This window comes from Rattus norvegicus, chromosome 19 (assembly GCF_021556685.1).
Source record: "Rattus norvegicus strain SHRSP/BbbUtx chromosome 19, alternate assembly SHRSP_T2T, whole genome shotgun sequence".
Taxonomy (NCBI): domain Eukaryota; kingdom Metazoa; phylum Chordata; class Mammalia; order Rodentia; family Muridae; genus Rattus; species Rattus norvegicus.
Window position 1 is genome coordinate 45,942,632 of NC_141552.1, and position 18,607 is coordinate 45,961,238.

The 18,607-nt window shown below is 41.5% G+C and overlaps 1 protein-coding gene across 6 annotated transcripts in view; it reads right to left on the bottom strand.

Moving 5' to 3' along the window:
* Nucleotides 1-18,607, bottom strand: part of Nr3c2 (nuclear receptor subfamily 3, group C, member 2) — a 344,228-nt gene that overhangs the window by 87,254 nt on the left and 238,367 nt on the right. For all 6 annotated transcript variants that reach the window (NM_013131.3, NM_001395077.2, NM_001429945.1 and 3 more), the window contains 1 exon segment: nt 10,803-10,919. In NM_013131.3, the coding sequence (NP_037263.2) occupies nt 10,803-10,919 (117 nt within the window).

Sequence of the window (18,607 nt, forward strand, 5' to 3'; positions counted from 1 at the left end):
GTTGGGCTTTACCATTTATTATCCTTTGTAGTGCTGGATTTGTAGAAAGATATTGTGTAAATTTGGTTTTGTCATGGAATATCTTGGTTTCTCCATCTATGTTAATTGAGAGTTTTGCAGGATACAGTAACCTGGGCTGGCATTTGTGTTCTCTTAGGGTCTGTATGACATCTGTCCAGGATCTTCTGGCCTTCATAGTTTCTGGCGAAAAGTCTGGTGTGATTCTGATAGGTCTGCCTTTATATGTTACTTGACCTTTTTCCCTTACTGCTTTTAATATTCTTTCTTTATTTTGTGCCTTTGGTGTTTTGACAATTATGTGACGGGAGGTGTTTCTTTTCTGGTCCAATCTATTTGGAGTTCTGTAGGCTTCTTGTATGCCTATGGGTATCTCTTTTTTTAGGTTAGGGAAGTTTTCTTCTATGATTTTGTTGAAGATATTTACTGGTCCTTTGAGCTGGGAGTCTTCACTCTCTTCTATACCTATTTTCCTTAGGTTTGATCTTCTCATTGAGTCCTGGATTTCCTGTATGTTTTGGACCAGTAGCTTTTTCCGCTTTACATTATCTTTGACAGTTGAGTCAATGATTTCTAGGGAATCTTCTGCTCCTGAGATTCTCTCTTCCATCTCTTGTATTCTGTTGGTGAAGCTTGTATTTACAGCTCCTTGTCTTTTCTTTTGATTTTCTATGTCCAGGGTTGTTTCCATGTGTTCTTTCTTGATTGCTTCTATTTCCATTTTTAATTCCTTCAACTGTTTGATTGTGTTTTCCTGGAATTCTTTCAGGGATTTTTGCGATTCCTCTCTGTAGGCTTCTACTTGTTCTCTAAGGGAGTTCTTTATGTCTTTCTTGAAGTCCTCCAGCATCATGATCAAATATGATTTTGAAACTAGATCTTGCTTTTCTGGTGTGTTTGGATATTCCGTGTTTGCTTTGGTGGGAGAATTGGGCTCCGATGATGCCATGTAGTCTTGGTTTCTGTTGCTTGGGTTCCTGCGCTTGCCTCTCGCCATCGGATTATCTCTAGTGTTACTTTGTTCTGCTATTTCTGACAGTGGCTAGACTGTCCTATAAGGCTGTGTGTCAGGAGTGCTGTAGACCTGTTTTCCTATTTTCTTTCAGCCAGTTATGGGGACAGAATGTTCTGCTTTCAGGCGTGTAGTTTTTCCTCTCTACAGGTCTTCAGCTGTTCCTGTGGGCCTGTGTCTTGAGTTCACCAGGCAGGTTTCTTGCAGGGGAAAAGTTGGTCCTACCTGTGGTTCCAAGGCTCAAGTTTGCTCGTGGGGTACTGCCTAAGTCCTCTCCGTGGCAGCAGCAACCGGGAAGATCTGCGCCACTCTTTCCGGGAGCCTCTGTGCACCAGGGTTCCAGATGACGTTTGGTGTTTTCCTCTGGCGTCTGGATGTGCACAGAGTGCAGTCTCTTCTGGTTTCCCAGGCTTGTCTGCCTCTCTGAAGGTTTAGCTCTCCCGCCCACGGGATTTGGGTGCAGAGAACTCTCCTGATTCCTTTCTTAACATATTTTGTATTGGTCCACACAGTCACTGATTTTCTTAAGTTCAGTCTACATCCTGCTATCCTATGTAAAGTGTTCTAGGGGTGCTGAGATAAAACCTCTAAGGCCTGGAATCCTGCATCACACCAACTGCAAATAAGGATACTTTGACTTCTACCTTTCACATTTGTGCCATTCTATTTCACTCTCTTATTTCTCCAGTTAAGCTCAAGCACTACATTGTCAAAGAGTCAAGACAGTGAACCCCCTTGTCTTGTTAGATTTCAGTGGAAGTGACTCGAGTTCCCCCCATTTAGCACAAGGTTAGCTGTGGGTTCATCTCATTGCTGTGTGACATTTTCCTAGTTTCTTCAGAGCTGGTACATGTAAAGATGTTGAGGTCTGTTAAAAGCCTCTTTTGCTATTGAGATGACTATGTGATTTCTATCCTTGAGTCTATTCATGCAACATAATTATTCATTTTGAATGTTGAACTATCCCTGCATCTCTGTAATGGACCCAACTTGATCGTGGTGGATGATATTTTTGTTGGGCTCTTAAACTCATGCTCCACATACTTTTTATAACTTTTATGTCTATATTCATCAGTCAGACTGAGTATATTTTCTTTAGTGTGTGTGAGCCTATGTGTGCATGTGTGTGTGCGTGTGTGCATGCATGCGTGTGTTTGGGAATCGGGCAGTACTGACTGTATGGAGAGAGTTGGTAACACTCCTTCTCTTCCCAGCTTCTGGGACTGTTGGAGAAGTATTGCTGTTATCTCTTTAAAGGTTAGGTAGGACTGAGCAGTGATCCCTTTTGGCCTGAGCACATGCACTTGGGAGAGTTTTATTTTATTTTATTAGGTTTTAATTTGCTGCTTCAGTCTCATTGCTTGTTATCAATCTGCTTAAGCTGCTTTCCTCATGTCAGACAAACTTTGTCAGGTTCTATAAATTTAGAAATTCATCCATATCTCTCAGACTTTTCAATTTAGTAGAATATACATTTTAAAAGTATATCTTGATGTTTCTTCTGAATTCCCTTGATGTTTTTTATAATGTATCTGGTTTAGTTAGGCTATCTATTGCTGTGATAAGACACCATGACCTAAAGCAAGTTGGAAAGGAAAGGGCTTATTTGACTTATACTTCATGTCAAAGTCCATACAGTCCATCACTGAAGAATTCAGGACAGGAACTCAAGCAGGGCAGGAACCTGGAGGCAGGAACTGATGCAGAGGCCATGGAGGGTGCTGCTTACTGGCTTGCTCCTGGGTTGTTAAGCCTGCTTTCATTTAGAACCTAGAACTCAGGACCACCAGTCCAGGGATGGCCCTACCCACAATGGACTGGGCCCTCCCCATCAATCACTAATTGAGGAAATGCTCTACAGGCTTGCCTGCAGCCTATGATCTATGGAGGTTTCTTTAACTGAAGTTCCATCCTTTCACATGCCTTTATATTGTGTCACATTAACATAAAACTATCTAGTAAAGTCTCTATAGGCAAACAAGCAAGCAAACAAACAAAAACACTTTATTATGAAACCTTATTTTAAGGTTTATCATAAAAAGTTACAAATTGAAAACTTTTTAAATGCTAAAATTAACTAGACCTAAAGACAATACAGCTCAGGGATGCCCCCACCCCACCTCCCCCACTCTACTGTTAGAGAAGCCATCAAAACAGAACCTGTGGAGATCACATCAGACTGGATTTTATATTTTCACTAATGAATATTTTTTTATGCTATTAACTGCTGAGCTATCTCTACAGTAGTGCTTCCTGGTTTTTTCAAATTAACTATATTGAACACTTTTAACTCCAAAGTGAGGCCATTATTAATTTTGTTCCATAAAGCAGAAAGACTATTAATTTTGTCAACTACTTATTACAAATGGATACTTTTTGCCTTTAAATGTATGGATAAATTAAAGATAAGCAAATTAAAAATGACAGTATTGGACATTTTTTATAATGGTGTTCGTATTGAGTTGATTGCTATTGTTATGAACCTAAACTGAAACATGTCTACCACACCCTGATGCTACCTCATAGTTCCCTTCAGAATCTTGGATCCTATGTGGCCCTGCTTTCTCCTGAAGAGCCCTGTAAGAAGCCATGGAAGCTTGTGTAAGGAACACCAGGAAAACCACAGTAGTCGTTTCTGTCTGTCAGTACACCAGGCGACCAGGGACCCATGAAAGCCCTGTTCTGGGTAGTGGCCTTCACTGCTCGGAAACTTCTCTTGACCACTTTGAACACAGGCCTCAGGCGAGGGGCAGAGAGAAGGCATGAACTATGAAGGTACAATGAACATCACAAGTCAGGGCAAGCAACAGGGTAGGAGGAAAGAAACAGGTGGGTGGGAACAAAGTGAGATTCCAAGAAAGCGAAGCCTGCTATGTGTTTAGTGAGGTGCAAGGCTTCACAGACTGAGTGCAATTACCTATGTTCTCATAGCAGAACTGCTCTTTCTGAGGGAGCTGTCAAAGCATGGTGCTGTGAACAACACAAAGGGCCCTGCCATTGTTCTGGCCAAGCCAGAAAACACGTGCATTTTTGTTTTTAACAAAATCTCAAACATTTGGTTTTCCCAGTAAAGACTTGGGCCAGATGCTGGGGTCAAAGCCTGCTAGCTCAGAGAGGCAGAGAAAACACCCAGCTGACCTTCCTCCTCAGCTGACATCCCAAAAGACAAAGGTCAGCCCTACTTCATCTCAAAAACTCTTCAAACTGAAACGCCCCTCCCTTCTGCTTCCTGTGCATCTCTCTGCCCTTTTTCCTGACTAGCTCTCACTCGCTATGGTTTTTTCCTTAAGTTCATTCTCTGTCAACTGGAGGCTTGCCCTGCCTCTTGACGTAGTGTTGACCTTATTTAATCCCATTTTCAATAGGCAGAAAGCTCTTGGATTAAAGGTATGTACTAAGGCTGAGACACACCACAACGAGAAACGGGTTTTTCCAGTAAATAACACAGTCTTAGGGGTTGGTGTGATCGAATATCCTTCAATAGTACATGTTCCTGAAACAGCAGTGCATGTATTAAAAAAAAATGGAAGCAAGCCAGGACTTGGCAGAAGAGAACTGTGTCTGTGAGGGTGCTTCATGGCAGGGGGTTAGCTGTAACTGTAGGGCTCTTAAGACCCAGGCTAAGAAGCAAGAGTTGTTATTGTCTGTTATTTTTTATACAAATGGTTAAAAACATTAAGCTCTTGGCCTGGGACAGAAAAGTGGGAAGACAAACATGAGGGCAGACTGCTGACAAACCCCCCCAAAAAAAAAACCAAAAAAAAAAAGCGAAGTGTAAACTGAGGGTGCAGGAGTTTCACATTTTCAAAGACCCCCAAGGAAACTAGTCTGCTCTGAGCAGCTCACTAGGGCAAGGGGACAAGTGTACACACGTGTGCACTTCTGGGCAGGCATAAGCATTCTCATTCCAGGTCTACATTGCTTCGGTTATCAGATGTGTCCACCTATCAAACAAGACAGCGCCTAACCGAAGATCTGAGGGAAGTGGATGAGCATCTAATGTATGTATTAGTTACAAATTATAATCAAAAGTGTTTGAAAGGAAAAGAGTGAGAAAATCGAAAGGATAGAGAAAACCCTGCTCATTCTCTGTGGCACCAGTCCTGAAAACACTCTGATGTTTCTTTCACAATGTCTGAGGGGTACGAATACCAAGTGCTAAGAGAACACATACATCGTCATGGCAGTGTACAGAGCTAAATAGTCCCTAAAGTTACTTTTAAGTTATTTGGAAACAGGTGTTATTTCCCTCTCAATTCTACAGTCCGGAAGTCCCACTGAAATTGCTTCCATTAAGTGGGAAGAAAAAAGAAACCCAAGGAGCTATTTCATCACAAGACACCAAGGAGAGTCCTCTTAGGTTCTGCAGTGACTGGACAGCCCACCTCCGGATACATAGACAGGCACCAACATGCCTTTCTTACAGGATTTCAGACATGCAGCCCCGCTCTCACCGGCATGGAGCCTACAGTTTCTCTCCCCAGGTCTACAATGCTTGAGTTTGCTGGCATCAACTAGTTATGAAAAGTTGCTGGCAGATAGAGCCAGATTTCTTAGATAGCCTCTCCCTTCTGTCTGTTGTCCAGTGTCTGTGTACTCCATTCCCCCATCAGCCATATCCCATTCTTTTGTCTCCCATTTCAGTCTTATGGGATTCCTCGGGAATGGTGATGGTCTTAGGCATCCAGTATTGGCTAAAAATTGTGAATGCCTTACTTTCTTGAAAGTGTTCACATCACTAGCAACAGGGAGAGAAGGAACAGTAGTGTGGCCATTAGCCTACTTTATACATTTCCTTCCTGGTCTCTTCATAGCAGCTCTAATCCCAGAATAATAATCCCAGAATAAAAAGCCTAAATAATTTTGATGACTCTTAGTAGTTTTTCCATGTTAGTCATGTTTTTACAGAAAGCAGTGTCCTGGACAGCCATACTCATAATTCTGTTGGGCAAATAATACTATAGTATAAGCCTAATTTTGTGTGCTATTCCTTCCTTCTTCCCTCCCTCCCTCCTTCCTTCCAAGGCAGAGGTGACTTTGGAAATATTGTCAGAAGAACCTGGAAAAACTGACTCCCAAGTAACTTGGACCTTTCTCCCAGAGTCACCATCATTAGTAAAATGTTTTCCAAGTAGTGTATGGTGCCTGAGCAATTACCTTAGCCTGAAGCTGGCGTTAAACAGGCCCAGAGCTGGTGAAATTGGCACGTATCTGAAAAGGACTGAATTTACTCCACATTTTAAATTACAGAACTTGCTCCACATTAAAGGCTAAACACCCCGCTATCTTCTTGTAACACAAGGAAATCACTTGTTTTCTGTCTCTGAATGAAACTAAAAGCAAGACTTGAGGAGAAATTATGAGGAAAAAGGAGGAGGAGGAGGAGGAGGGGGAGGGGAAGGAGGGGGAGGAGGGGGAGGAGGGGGAGGAGGGGGAGGGGGAGGAGGGGGAGGAGGGGGAAGGGGAGGAGGGGGAGGAGGGGGAGGGGGAGGAGGGGGAGGAGGGGGAGGAGGAGGAGGGGAGGAGGGGGAGGAGGAAGAACAAGAAGAAGAACAACAACAAACAACAAAACCATGATGAAGAGAAGGGGGGAGGAGGGGGAGGGGGAGGAGGAGGGGGAGGAGGAGGGGGAGGAGGGGGAGGGGAGGGAGGGGGAGGGGGAGGAGGGGGGAGGGGAGGGAGGGGGAGGGGGAGGAGGGGGAGGGGGAGGGGGAGGGGAAGGAGGGGGAGGGGGAGGAGGAGGGGGAGGAGAGGGAGGAGGAAGAAGAAGAACAACAACAACGAACAACAAAACCATGATGAAGAGAAGGGGGGAGGAGGGAAAGGAAGCTGTTGCAATTGAACAATCATAGCTGACTATCAGTCTGTGAACCCTAAACTGAACTGGAGAAAAATGACTTTCCTAAACACCACTTCCCATGCTTTCTGTCCCTGACTCTGCTGACAGTGGCAGCAAAAGTCAAAGTAAGTTCATCATTCTATGTGTATAGAAGCCATCAATGGATTGTGGGTTCTGGGTTCTGCATTGTGTCCTCTGCTACACTTCACTTACAGATGATCACAGGCACAGGTAGGAAGTCTGGAGCCACAGGGCTCTTCTTGGATAACCTGAGTCGATCTCTTCCTCAGCACCCACTCTTTATGGCAGAGTGACTCCAGGCAAAAGCTTGGCTTTGGGAACCGAGATCTGAGTGGTTTGTGCAACTTGGACCAGCTCTTGGGGTATGTATGTGCCAGCTCTTCTGTCTGTCAGTGCTGCCCTGCTAAATGTACTCCTCAGTAGTCATGTCATGAGGTTTAGCTGAGAGGGCACAGAGAGCAGGCTTTGTAGAAGGCTGTTACCGCTCAGAAAATGAAGCCCCAAGTGTGGCATCTGGATATGCCGAGGCCGTTGGACTGAACACCAAGGTGTCTTGGACCATCTCCCAACCCTGTTTTGTTTTCCTTTTACCATTGAATGCAGAGAGAGGCTTTCTCTGAAACTTCCCTATCCACTGGGAGCAAAGACCCACCAAAGGAAACATACCTGTCTTCTGTTGTTTCCCTGACGATTCATCTACCAAAAAAGAACAAGCTCCCAGCTTAGAAGAGATTGAAAGTCCAACATTGTGACCAGTATGGAGGCAAGCTGTCTCAGGCATCTACCTGGCCTTCTGGCCCATCCATCTCCTCTCTATTTTACTTTCCCTATAAAGACATCCATATGATTCTTCCCGTATGACTAAATGATTCCATTTATGGGGCATGTGGTGGGGTGTTCTGTTCAGCTCTACAATGAGTAGGACACAGAAGTCTTTGAAACAGCAATCAGTCAGTCATTCAGTCAACCTGGGCCTATGTGATCCAACTATGTTGCTGGGGATAAAGGAATTAACAATAAACAGAAAAAATAATATCATGTATGTTAACAACACATACAAACAAATCATCCTTTGGTGGAACTTAAAAGTAATACTTGACATTTCAACCATGTTCCTTAGGGGTTCCTACTGCTAAGCCACTGGGTCTCAGTGCCCCCGAATGAGAAGCTCTGAGCTGGAAGGTTGGTCTCAGCAATGGTGTACTGGGAATCCGATGGGATCTTTACGAGGTGGGGTGCAACCATCCAAAGGGTACACAAGGACCGACCTATGGCTCCGGCTGCATATGTGGCAGAGGATGGCCTTGTTGGGCACCAGAGGGAGGAGAAGCCCTTAGTCCTGCCAAGGCTGGACCCCCCAGTGTAGAGGGATGTCAGGGTAGGGAAGCAGGAAGGGGTGGGTGGTTGGATGGGGGAAATGGGATAACATTTGAAATGTAAAAAAAAAATCCCCCCCCCCAAAAAAAAGAGGTGGGTTGCAGTCCTCTGAATCTGGGACTTGATCTCCTTACTCTTTCATGGTTTTACCTCATGCCACTGTCATGACTTACTGCCCCGCCTTTCCTCAAGAGTATAATCATACCCTGAAAGCTGTACAGCTGTGAGCCCACACAAACCTTTCATCTTTATAAACTCATTGTCTCAGTAATTTGTTACAGTATTGGAAAGCTGGCCAACACAACCAGCACCCAGAATACACAGGGAGTGACTTCCTCTTCTCTGTAAACTTTCTCATTTCGCCCTTGCTGCGACCCAGTGCTGTGATGCTGGTCAACACCCACAGAAGCTAAGGACACTAGGCATGAACTAGGGTGACTTGCCTGCAGTTATGAGACCAGGAGGGGCAGAGCAGAGGCTTCTGTCCATCCCTCAGGGACGGGTCTTTCTGAGCTCTTCGTAAGGCTCCAGGACATTCTCTTCACCATCCTCCCTGGCCAACGTCACCCTCTTGACTACAAAGAGTTTCTCTGTTCCACAGGTAGCTATGTTTACTCCCAACTAGCCAGCCAGTAGATTCATTCGCCAAGGCAAAGGGAGGGTGAAGTCATACTCCATTACATTTTTCTAATATTTTGTCTCTTTTGTATATGGAATGCACACACAATACAGGGTTCTGAACACAGAGGTGTGCAGGACCTGTGGTAGCCATTAGGCCTCCTTCCAGCGCAGCCTGCTGTTGTTCTAGACTAGGCGTAGGATCCATAATATGGAAGGACACCGTTTTGCAACCTCAATTTGTTTTTGATGAACAACACTGGAGATAAGCCTGTATTAGCACACACGAACTTTCATTAATATTACAAGAGTGTTCTGCAATTTAATCCATCCAAAATGGATGCACATGTAACATATTTATTCACCCATCATTTTCTGTTATGTCTAATTTTTATATCTTCGAAATTGTTTTCTTTACTTTCAATTTTAAAAATAAACATTATTATACAAAATCTTTCATCTAAGTAAAAACATTACAGGCCAGGCTCTGCTCTGCCTGAAATGCATGAGATTCACACTGAGTTGATTTGTTTCCATTCTCATCAATGTTGCAGAAACATTTCATTTTGCTAATTTGTAAAAGAGTCACATTTTAGGGCTCTCTCTTTTTTTTTTTTTTTTTTGGTTCTTTTTTTTTCGGAGCTGGGGATCGAACCCAGGGCCTTGCGCTTCCTAGGCAAGCGCTCTAACCACTGAGCTAAATCCCCAACCCTTAAGGCTCTCTTATTCTCGGATTTAGGACCTCTTCATGACTGTCATGACTGCACAGCGCCTGCTTCACTGGTGAACCTGTCTGCCATCCTCTCCTTCTCCAAGTCAGCAGGGGGAAGGGTTCTTTATCTGCGAGGAGTGCTGACCCTTGCCCTTCAGTGTCAGCTGCCTCTACTTCCCTCTGGAATCTTGGTCTCTGCCGCCAGAGCTGTATCTGATTTGTAAATGCTTCTGATCTCCTCAGCTTTTTCACGGTGTACCCTCTGGTTTTATTCTACACTTGGAAAAATCTCTACCTAGAGCATTTATTTTAGTGTCTATAGTAGTTTAGATTCAATATTCTTGTTCTAGTTGGTTATACACTTGACAAAACACTTCTTTAAATAAATAAAAATAAAAAAAAATCAATCCTTGCACAACTGATGGGAAATGCCAACTTCATTCCATGGTGTGTGGATCTATTACACTATCTGCTTCTGTACTTCCTGTCATCCCATCTGAGGACCACACAGGGTGCTGCAGACCTCTTGCCTGATGGTTTTTGTGTGATATATTTTACCATCTGGTAAGGCTGGTTCCCTATATTATGTCCCTTTCAGTCTTCCTGCTGGTTTTGTTTGTTTGTTTGTTTGTTTGTTTGTTTTGGTTGGTTGGCGTTTTTTGTTGTTGTTGAAGGGGGGGCAGGACTTAAAACCACCAGTTGATGCTTTTCTTACAGTCGTGCTGTTGATATGAAATGGGAGTGTCCCTGTACCTTCCAGAAGCCTGTGCTTGCCATCCACGAACACTGGACTTTCTTAGTTGGTTCTCCTTGGGTGAACATCTATCATTTTACTGTATTTCCCCCTCGTATGTTACTCTTGAGATTAAGAATATATTCCTTTATGTCACTGAGATTAGGAACATATTCCTTTATGTCACATGCTATCATTTGAGGACAGAGACGCTAAGCACCAGCCATAATTTTATGCAAAATTACTTTTTGCTTGGGTTTTGGCTACAGATCCGATTCTTGAAATGTAGCAACTATAGCCATCCCGTTTTAATTCCAGCCAGGAAGTATTCCCCTGGGAAAACATGTAACCGTGAAAACGGAGTTTTGTTTTTTGTGGATCGTTCGGAGTTTTGTCCCTGGTTAGCCCTCTCTGGTGGTCCATGGCTAGGCTGATGTTACAGTGTATATCAAGCGAAGTGCACTACACTTACCTCCTAAGTTCATGCCAGCTTGAAGGCATTTCTGGAGCCTGCAGGCAGGACAGTTCTTTCGCCGAATCTTATCAATAATGCAGTCATTTCTTCCAGCACACAGATAGTTGTGTTGCCCTGATTTAATAACAATAAAAATATTGTTAAAAAAACAACAAATTACCAGACTAGAATAAAACACTGACAAGTATGATCAGAATAGGATCCTTCCCTCTCCTGCTTAGATATTTCTTTTACACAGTAGAGGCAAACAGGGTTTATGGATGAAATGGGTAAGGGGTTGGCAACCTAAAACCAGTTAGACTCTAGCTTACTTACGAGAACACTGTATCTATGTCAAACATATTCTTAAAAAGGGAGAGGAGCCACTATTTGATTTTGTTAATAGCTGCACGTGGCGGGCAGTTTTTTCAACTGTTATGACTGCACCAATCCAAACAAAGGCCAGATTGCAGCTTTAAGTTGCAAAGCTGGCTCACCAATGACATATAATTTTACCACAAAGGCTTTCAACGGCAATGTTGGTCTTCCATTCTCCCAGCCGACCTGGAATAACACAATCAAATGTCTGACACAGCACAGTCTTATAGAGTGGCACCTACCGGCAGAATGTGGAATTGCAGCCCAGCTCTACTCATTTAATTAATTAATTAATTAATTAATTAATTTTTTTTTACCAACTATCCAGGAGGTACCCAGAGACTTCTTGAAGCAATGGAAGTCTTATAAGGAGCCAGGCTGACAAAATTCTCTACTTGTGCTACCTCTCACTCGACCAGGGGGAGAAGAAACAACAGACAAGGCTGTCAGATATAAGGGATGGCACTGAAACAGTTGTGCTGAGGTGAAAGTGGGAAGAGCAGGTTTCCCCTGTGGATAGACCATACCAGGAAGCCATTGCAGCAAAGGTGAATTTAAATAAAAATATAAAGATCCTTCAGTGTACCTGTGGGGCCACTCTGGCACAGGAAACAGTAAACACTGTAGAAAATGGGTATCAGTACTGGGTGGGTTTCAGGAGGAATGTGGGCACAAGAGGGAGGGAGGAAGGGACAGTAAAAGGAAAATAAAGGCCCAGGGCTAACAGGAGCCTTAGAGCCTACGGTAAGGCTTTGGATGTTATTTTGGGTAATAGGAGAAGGCGCTGGACTTGAGAGCTTGAAGTCAGACCACTCTAGCTGCTGGATAGAAAACTGACTTCAGTGCATTAAGGACAAAAGCTAGGGATCTGCACTGCTAGGGTCAGTGTGATGGGATGAAAGGTCAGATCCTAGAGCAATTCTGAAGAAAGATATGCTAAGAGTTTTGGTGAGTTGAAGATCCTCGGCTAACCAACTAGAACAGTGAACTGCCTTTAATTACAATAGGATGGTACAAGCTTGTGGCTTGTCAGGAGTGACTCTAGCATCTGGCATGGCAAGTCAGATTTCTTCAAGAAAGGGTGTTGGCAGTTAGTCATCCAGGCATGGCATGAGGAATGGGTAATCAGTGCGGGCTGCTTTCGTAAGTTATGAGACAGGGTGGGATCTTATGGTAGGTAAGCACAGACTGCAGAGAGGGCGTCTGAAGGTGACTCCTAAACATGAGTAGCTAGCAAATGTTCTCACTGAACCCTGTAATGGTGAACAGGTGAGGGTACAGTCCTTCCCTCAGAACACCACTATTATGTCCCCTTGATTGGTAATTTCCAATTATAATATATAATGTATATATAAAACATATGTATACATAATATATAAGTATATATATAAGTATAATAAATGTCCAGCAAAAATAACACAGATCTCTTAATATAGTACATCACATAAAATAATTTAACTTAACAATCTTAATAACAATAAATCTTAATAACCATAAATCTTAATAACAACAATAAAATAATAGTAATAGAATAGGAAAATCTTACAAAACGAGAAGTTAAATCCTACCATCATAATAACCTAAGAGCTATTTTATTTTTAGACTGGAGGTTTTTAATGAACATAGGTAGTATACCAAGTCTAGGCTTTGTGCAGTAACAAAGGATTAATATAATAAAGTGGTTTCTTCTTTTAAAACAAAAGCCGCAAACCTCTACTCTCTACTATCTATGGAAGCCTTAGGACAAGCCTACCATGCAGGCTAGGCAGTTGTTACTTTGTGTTTTCTAAAGGAAACGCAAACTGGAGCTGGTAATGTAGGGAAACAGAATTGGAAACACAGTTCAGAGAGCCTGGTAGTATTGGTCTTCCTCAAGGCCGGAGCAGTTGGCAATACAGTTTGCTGGTGGTCTAACAGCACGTGCTCTTTGGAATGTTTTTGAGTAAAGCACACTCACTTTCCTGGGAAGAACCTCCACTGGTAGCTGGCATTCTGTGCTTTTTCCATCGGATGCTACCCAATGCCCAGCTGCAGGCTGCACTCTAACTAATTCACAATGAACTAAGTCAACTTTAAACTTTAAAGACATAATGAAATGTAATTTTAATTTACCAAAGATTTATGGGGGCCACCTATGTGCAAAGACCACAAGACTGGTCTCTTGGGGTGTCAATTTCTTTTCATTTCTATAGATTGATAATAAGTGCAAGGAAGCCTCATCGGTATATAAGAGCGAGCAAGAAATGGTCTCTATATCACATGCACATGGGGGATTTTCTCCGTTGCTTTTAGAATAAGTGGTTTTCAAAGGCTGGGATGAATGTATGATCAACATCCTTTAAAGATACAAAAGCCTCTAACAACTGCAGAATGTTTTCCTTCTCAGGCTGTTTCCTCTGCCACAGAGCACAGGGGAATTTCAGGAGACTATTGTTGACATCTTTTGATAGATTCCAGACAATTCTTTTATACACTTTTTAGTTGTATAAACATTAAAGATTTATAAAATCTAATTACAATTTTTTAAAATGTGTATGAGTTTTGCCTGCATGTCTGTCTGTGCACCGCCTGCATACATGGGACCTGAGGAGTCCGGAAAGGGTACTGGTTCCTCTCTAACTGAAATTACAATTGTTTGTGAACCATCATGTGGGAGTTAGGAATCTAACCTTGGCCCTTTGGAGAATCAGCCAGTGCTCTTAACCACTGAGTTGTCTCTTTAGTCCCTGCATTAAATATCTGAGGTGTACTTATACAAATGGGATTTGTGTCTTATCCCTTAGTCCCTGTTACATCCACAAGAACAGAGATACACACACACACACACACACACACACACACACACACAGAGAGAGAGAGAGAGAGAGAGAGAGAGAGAGAGAGAGAGAGAGAAAGGGGGAGAGAGAGAGAGAGAGAACATGGATATCTGAAATACTGTTCTTTTCCTTTTTAAAGCCTGTGCTCTCCTTGTGTTAAGATAGCAAGCTCAGAAGAAGTCACTTCTTAGGCTATGTGGGATAAATAACTTAATATAGAAATATTAACATAGGTAGACAATCAGAATCCTGACTAGGGAGCAGAGGCCAAGAATGACAGCTAAGGGACTCATTCAGCAGGTCCTGGCGTGTTACTGCAGATTTCTGCTTACAGAATGTCAGGTGCAGAGCCGTGCTGCAGAAAGGTTAACCTTAAGGTTATGGGACAGGTTAGGAGAGGGAAAGTAGGGGCCACTGTTACAGGTTTCTATAGAAGTCATAGATGCCTATTTGGAAAATAGTAGCTGTATAGTAGTCAGCATGTAGAGGCATAGGAATAATTTTGGGTTAAAATGGAAGTCAAACAGCTAAGGAAAAAAGAAGCTCAATTTCTCACTGAGTTATGTATCAGTTGTGAGGACAGTTCTACATCCAAGCAACAACATGCCAACTTCCAGGAGATAAGTTTTCTGCAGATACTTAGGAACTTGCCAACAAAGGGTGGGGTGAGAATTTAAAGGTGCCTAGGAGTGACCAAATGCAGGAAGACATTGGAGGGAAATGACTACCAAAAAGAACCCTCTGGGCAAGGTTTTGTGGTTGGCCAGCCTCACCCCGCCCCCCAGTCTTGTGACTCTTAGTAGAATATGTTTAGAAACAAACAAAGCAAAAAACAAAACAAAACCAAAACACGACAAAACCAAACCAGGCTTTGGATCTGCTGTAAAAGATGGGGATGGAAGGTGAAAGAGCTGGAGAGGAGGGGTACGGGAGGTGGGCGAGAGGCTCCAGAGTGCACACAAGACAAGTGTGGGGGAAGGCTGGATTGATGAGCAGGTGTCTTGGAGGTGTCCCCAGGGGAACAGAGCTGGAATGCCACAAAGTTAAGAAGATGCCAAGATTTCTGACTTTCCTTTGAGATTCCAAAGGTTCATGACCTATGAGGGAATACTGTACCCCACGATTAGGGCAAAATAGATTTCCCAAAAGCAAAAGACAAAAAAAAAAAAAGCTCTCAAAGTTCAAGGTGATCTGCCATTGATTTAATTCACTAGTAGACTAGAATTCATCATCTCTCAGAGAAATGTAGCAAAACCCAGAATCAGAATAACCAGACTGCAATAACATTGGATACAATCAAATAGAAAAATATGAGCCAAAGTCGATAGAAAAAAAATCAGTAGAAAGCACTTCACACATAACCTAAGGGCTAGAATTAGAAACACCCGAGAGTTATTGTATATTAAAAAAAGACTACAAGGATTAAAAGAATGAGAGCTATCAACGTTAGTAATATCTAAACTAAGAAATCAGTTATGAAAAAAATGTAGCACCAAATGTTCAGCCAAGATTTAATATTTTATTAAATAAAGCACATCCAGATTTTGCTCTTGTCTTAAAAAATGGTGAAATTCTATGTATATCAAAGAATTGTAAAATAAATTAAAATAAAATTCAATATGGTTTATCACTAGTTAAAAAAAAAAGAAAGAAACGAGAGCTAGCGATGTAGAGCCGTAAGTAAGGCAGACAGGTAAGCAGGCAAAACAGAGAGACATTTGGAAGCTGAAATGTGTAGTGTTTAAGAGTTAGTGTTTAGAATTATCAGGATACTGGATGTTCAACAAAAATGTAACAATGGAATAAGGTGAATATAACCAGAAGTTGCTAAAACTGAAACACAGGACAAAAATTATTTAAAAATAAATGAGGGGAACATCAGTAATATGTGAGATAGCACAAATTATTTAGCATGGTTAACTACAGTCCCAGAACAAGAGAAAGGATAGAGCAGAGACATATATGTGAAGAGGTTCTAACCTAATTTTCTAATGCCAAAAGATAAATAGAAACAAAATAACTGAAGCATGACACAGCCAAATGTCTGAGATACAAATATAAAGATGAAATTCCCAAACGCATCTTTATATGGTAGGGAAACTATATCACACAAGGGGAGCAAGACTGATTAATAACTGGTTTTGATCAAAAAAATTGAGGCCAGACCTCCTGATAATTGACAGTTGCTGGAGGGAGGTGGGGGAGGGAGGGAGGGGGGAAGGGGAAAGAGAGGAAGAGAGAGAGAGAAGGAGGGGAGAGAGAGAGAGAGAGAGAGAGAGAGAGAGAGAGAGAGAGAGAGAGAGAGAGTTAGTTTTCTTTAGGTGTACCCAGCATGAACTAGGTTAAGTAATGAGGACATAAAGTTGAATTGTATTGATTGGGGAGGGTAGATCTGGAAGGAGTTGGAGGAGGGGGTGAATATAATCGAACTACAATGTATGAAATTCTCAAAAATTAATAAAAATATGGATTAAAAACAATTGAGGCCAGAAAGACACTGTATTGTATCTTTAAAGACTCTCAATTTTGAATTTTAAAATTAGTTTCCTCCACATCAAGGAGAAGTGAAAATTTCCCCCCTTGAATAAACAAGAGTAAGGCAATTTGTCCCTGGCAAGACTGCACCGTAAGAAATAAAAAACAGAGTTCTTCATGTTTAGGAAAACTAATGCCCATTGCAAATTTGGGCATACAGAAAAAGTAAGAATTGAAAATAGTAAATACATGGGAAATTTTATAGGAAAAAAAACACATTATGAGACCTTCAAAATACACATATACAAAATTACCTATCAATATAGCACTAAGAATGGGATAGGATATTTAGAAAATTCCACTGCTGTAAGTTTTGGATGTTATATTTGAAATGCTATAGATGAATTCTCAGTAATCTATGGTAAAATATATATCTTTTATATAAGCTTTAGCAATGGCTCTTAAGCTATGGTGTCTACTTTATAAACATCCCCTAAGCAGTCATCAGGGATTTATGTTCACTGTCCCCTTTCCAAAGCTCTGAGATGGAGAACTGAACTCTGTGTTTCCTGGAGCCAAGAATCTGACGCACACTGAGAAACAAATCCATACAACAACACTACAATAACAAATTTAGTTTATGAGACAGTGCAGAGGTATAAAGGAGAATACTAAAACAACCAATTCAAAGAACAATTAAAGGAAAAATAGGGGAACAATTAACAACATGGGAAACAAACAAACAAACAAAAAAAAGAGGCAAAATATAAACCCAAGCATAAATTCCATTAAACATAAATGGTCTAAAGTTCAAGATGATGGACTAGTTTTAAAAGTAAGATGCAGTGTGTGCTAAGGTGTATTTTAAACATAAAAACATGGGCAGATTACAAATGTGGAAAAATACAATACCAACAGTAAGCATAAAAACAGCTGATGTAACTACATTGATATCAGACAAGGAAGACTTTAAAACTTTAAAAGAGTATTGCTAGAGATATAGAATATAATTTTATACTGATCTAACTGGAATTATAACAACCCCCAATACACAACACACAGACACACAGACACACACACACACACACACACACACACACACACACACACAAACACACACATTCAAATAAAAACTGAAAGCAAAAGATATACACATAACTGGAAAAATAGAAAACTATCAGTAACCAGGAAAGCAGCTACCATCTAGAAAGTCAGGGAGGGTACATAGGATTTGAACACCATTATTACACACTTTCACCTATCCCCATTTTGGTCACCCAACTGCACAATATACATTTGTTTCAAGCACATGTAGGTAAACCTGAAGTAGAAAAAGGCTGAAGTTATGTAGATAATATAAAGATAATATAAAGCCATTTATAAATGAAACACATGCAAAAAGTAAGAGGACCATGTCATTTGAAAATGAGGCAACACATTTATAAGTAATTTATGTGTGGAAGAAGAAATCATACTGTAAACAACTGATTGTTCTAAATTCAGTGACAATGGAAACATAATATAAACTTGTGGGCCCAACTAAAGCAGCACTCAGCAAGAGTATTTTTAGGTTTATATACTTATATTAGAAAGGTATAAAATTGAAGATCTAAGAGTCTACCTTTAGAGACTATAAGAGAAACTAAACCTCACATAAATAATTCATGAAATAATCAAGGAAGAAAGAGACAAGCAACTTCGTGTAGGGAAACATGTTAGGCCACTTCAGGCAGCTGGAAATGGGCTCATTTTTTTCTTACTCCAGACCATGTGAGAGTATACATATGTCTCAGAAAATCTAGCTCAGGACTCTCAGGTCCAGTGCAGTGATCCTGTCCCACCACAAGAGGGGCCAGAAACTGGGAGTAAAGAGCAGGAAACATGTGGGTGGGTGGGTGATGGGTGGAGTAGAGGTCAGTAGACATGAAGAGGGGAAGGCAGAAGTTCTAGTGGAAGCCCTAAACACTTCAGCTTTCTGATTTTTTTTTTCTTGCCAAATTGATTTTAATGAAGTCAAGAGCTATTTACACAGTAAGCTTTTTAAAAAAAACTGTTAATATGAGTAACCGGTATGTAAAATTCACTTGTTCTTTGAGGGAGATCTAAAGATCAGTGCCGTTATTTCAATAAATAATGTAATTCGTGATTCCCAAC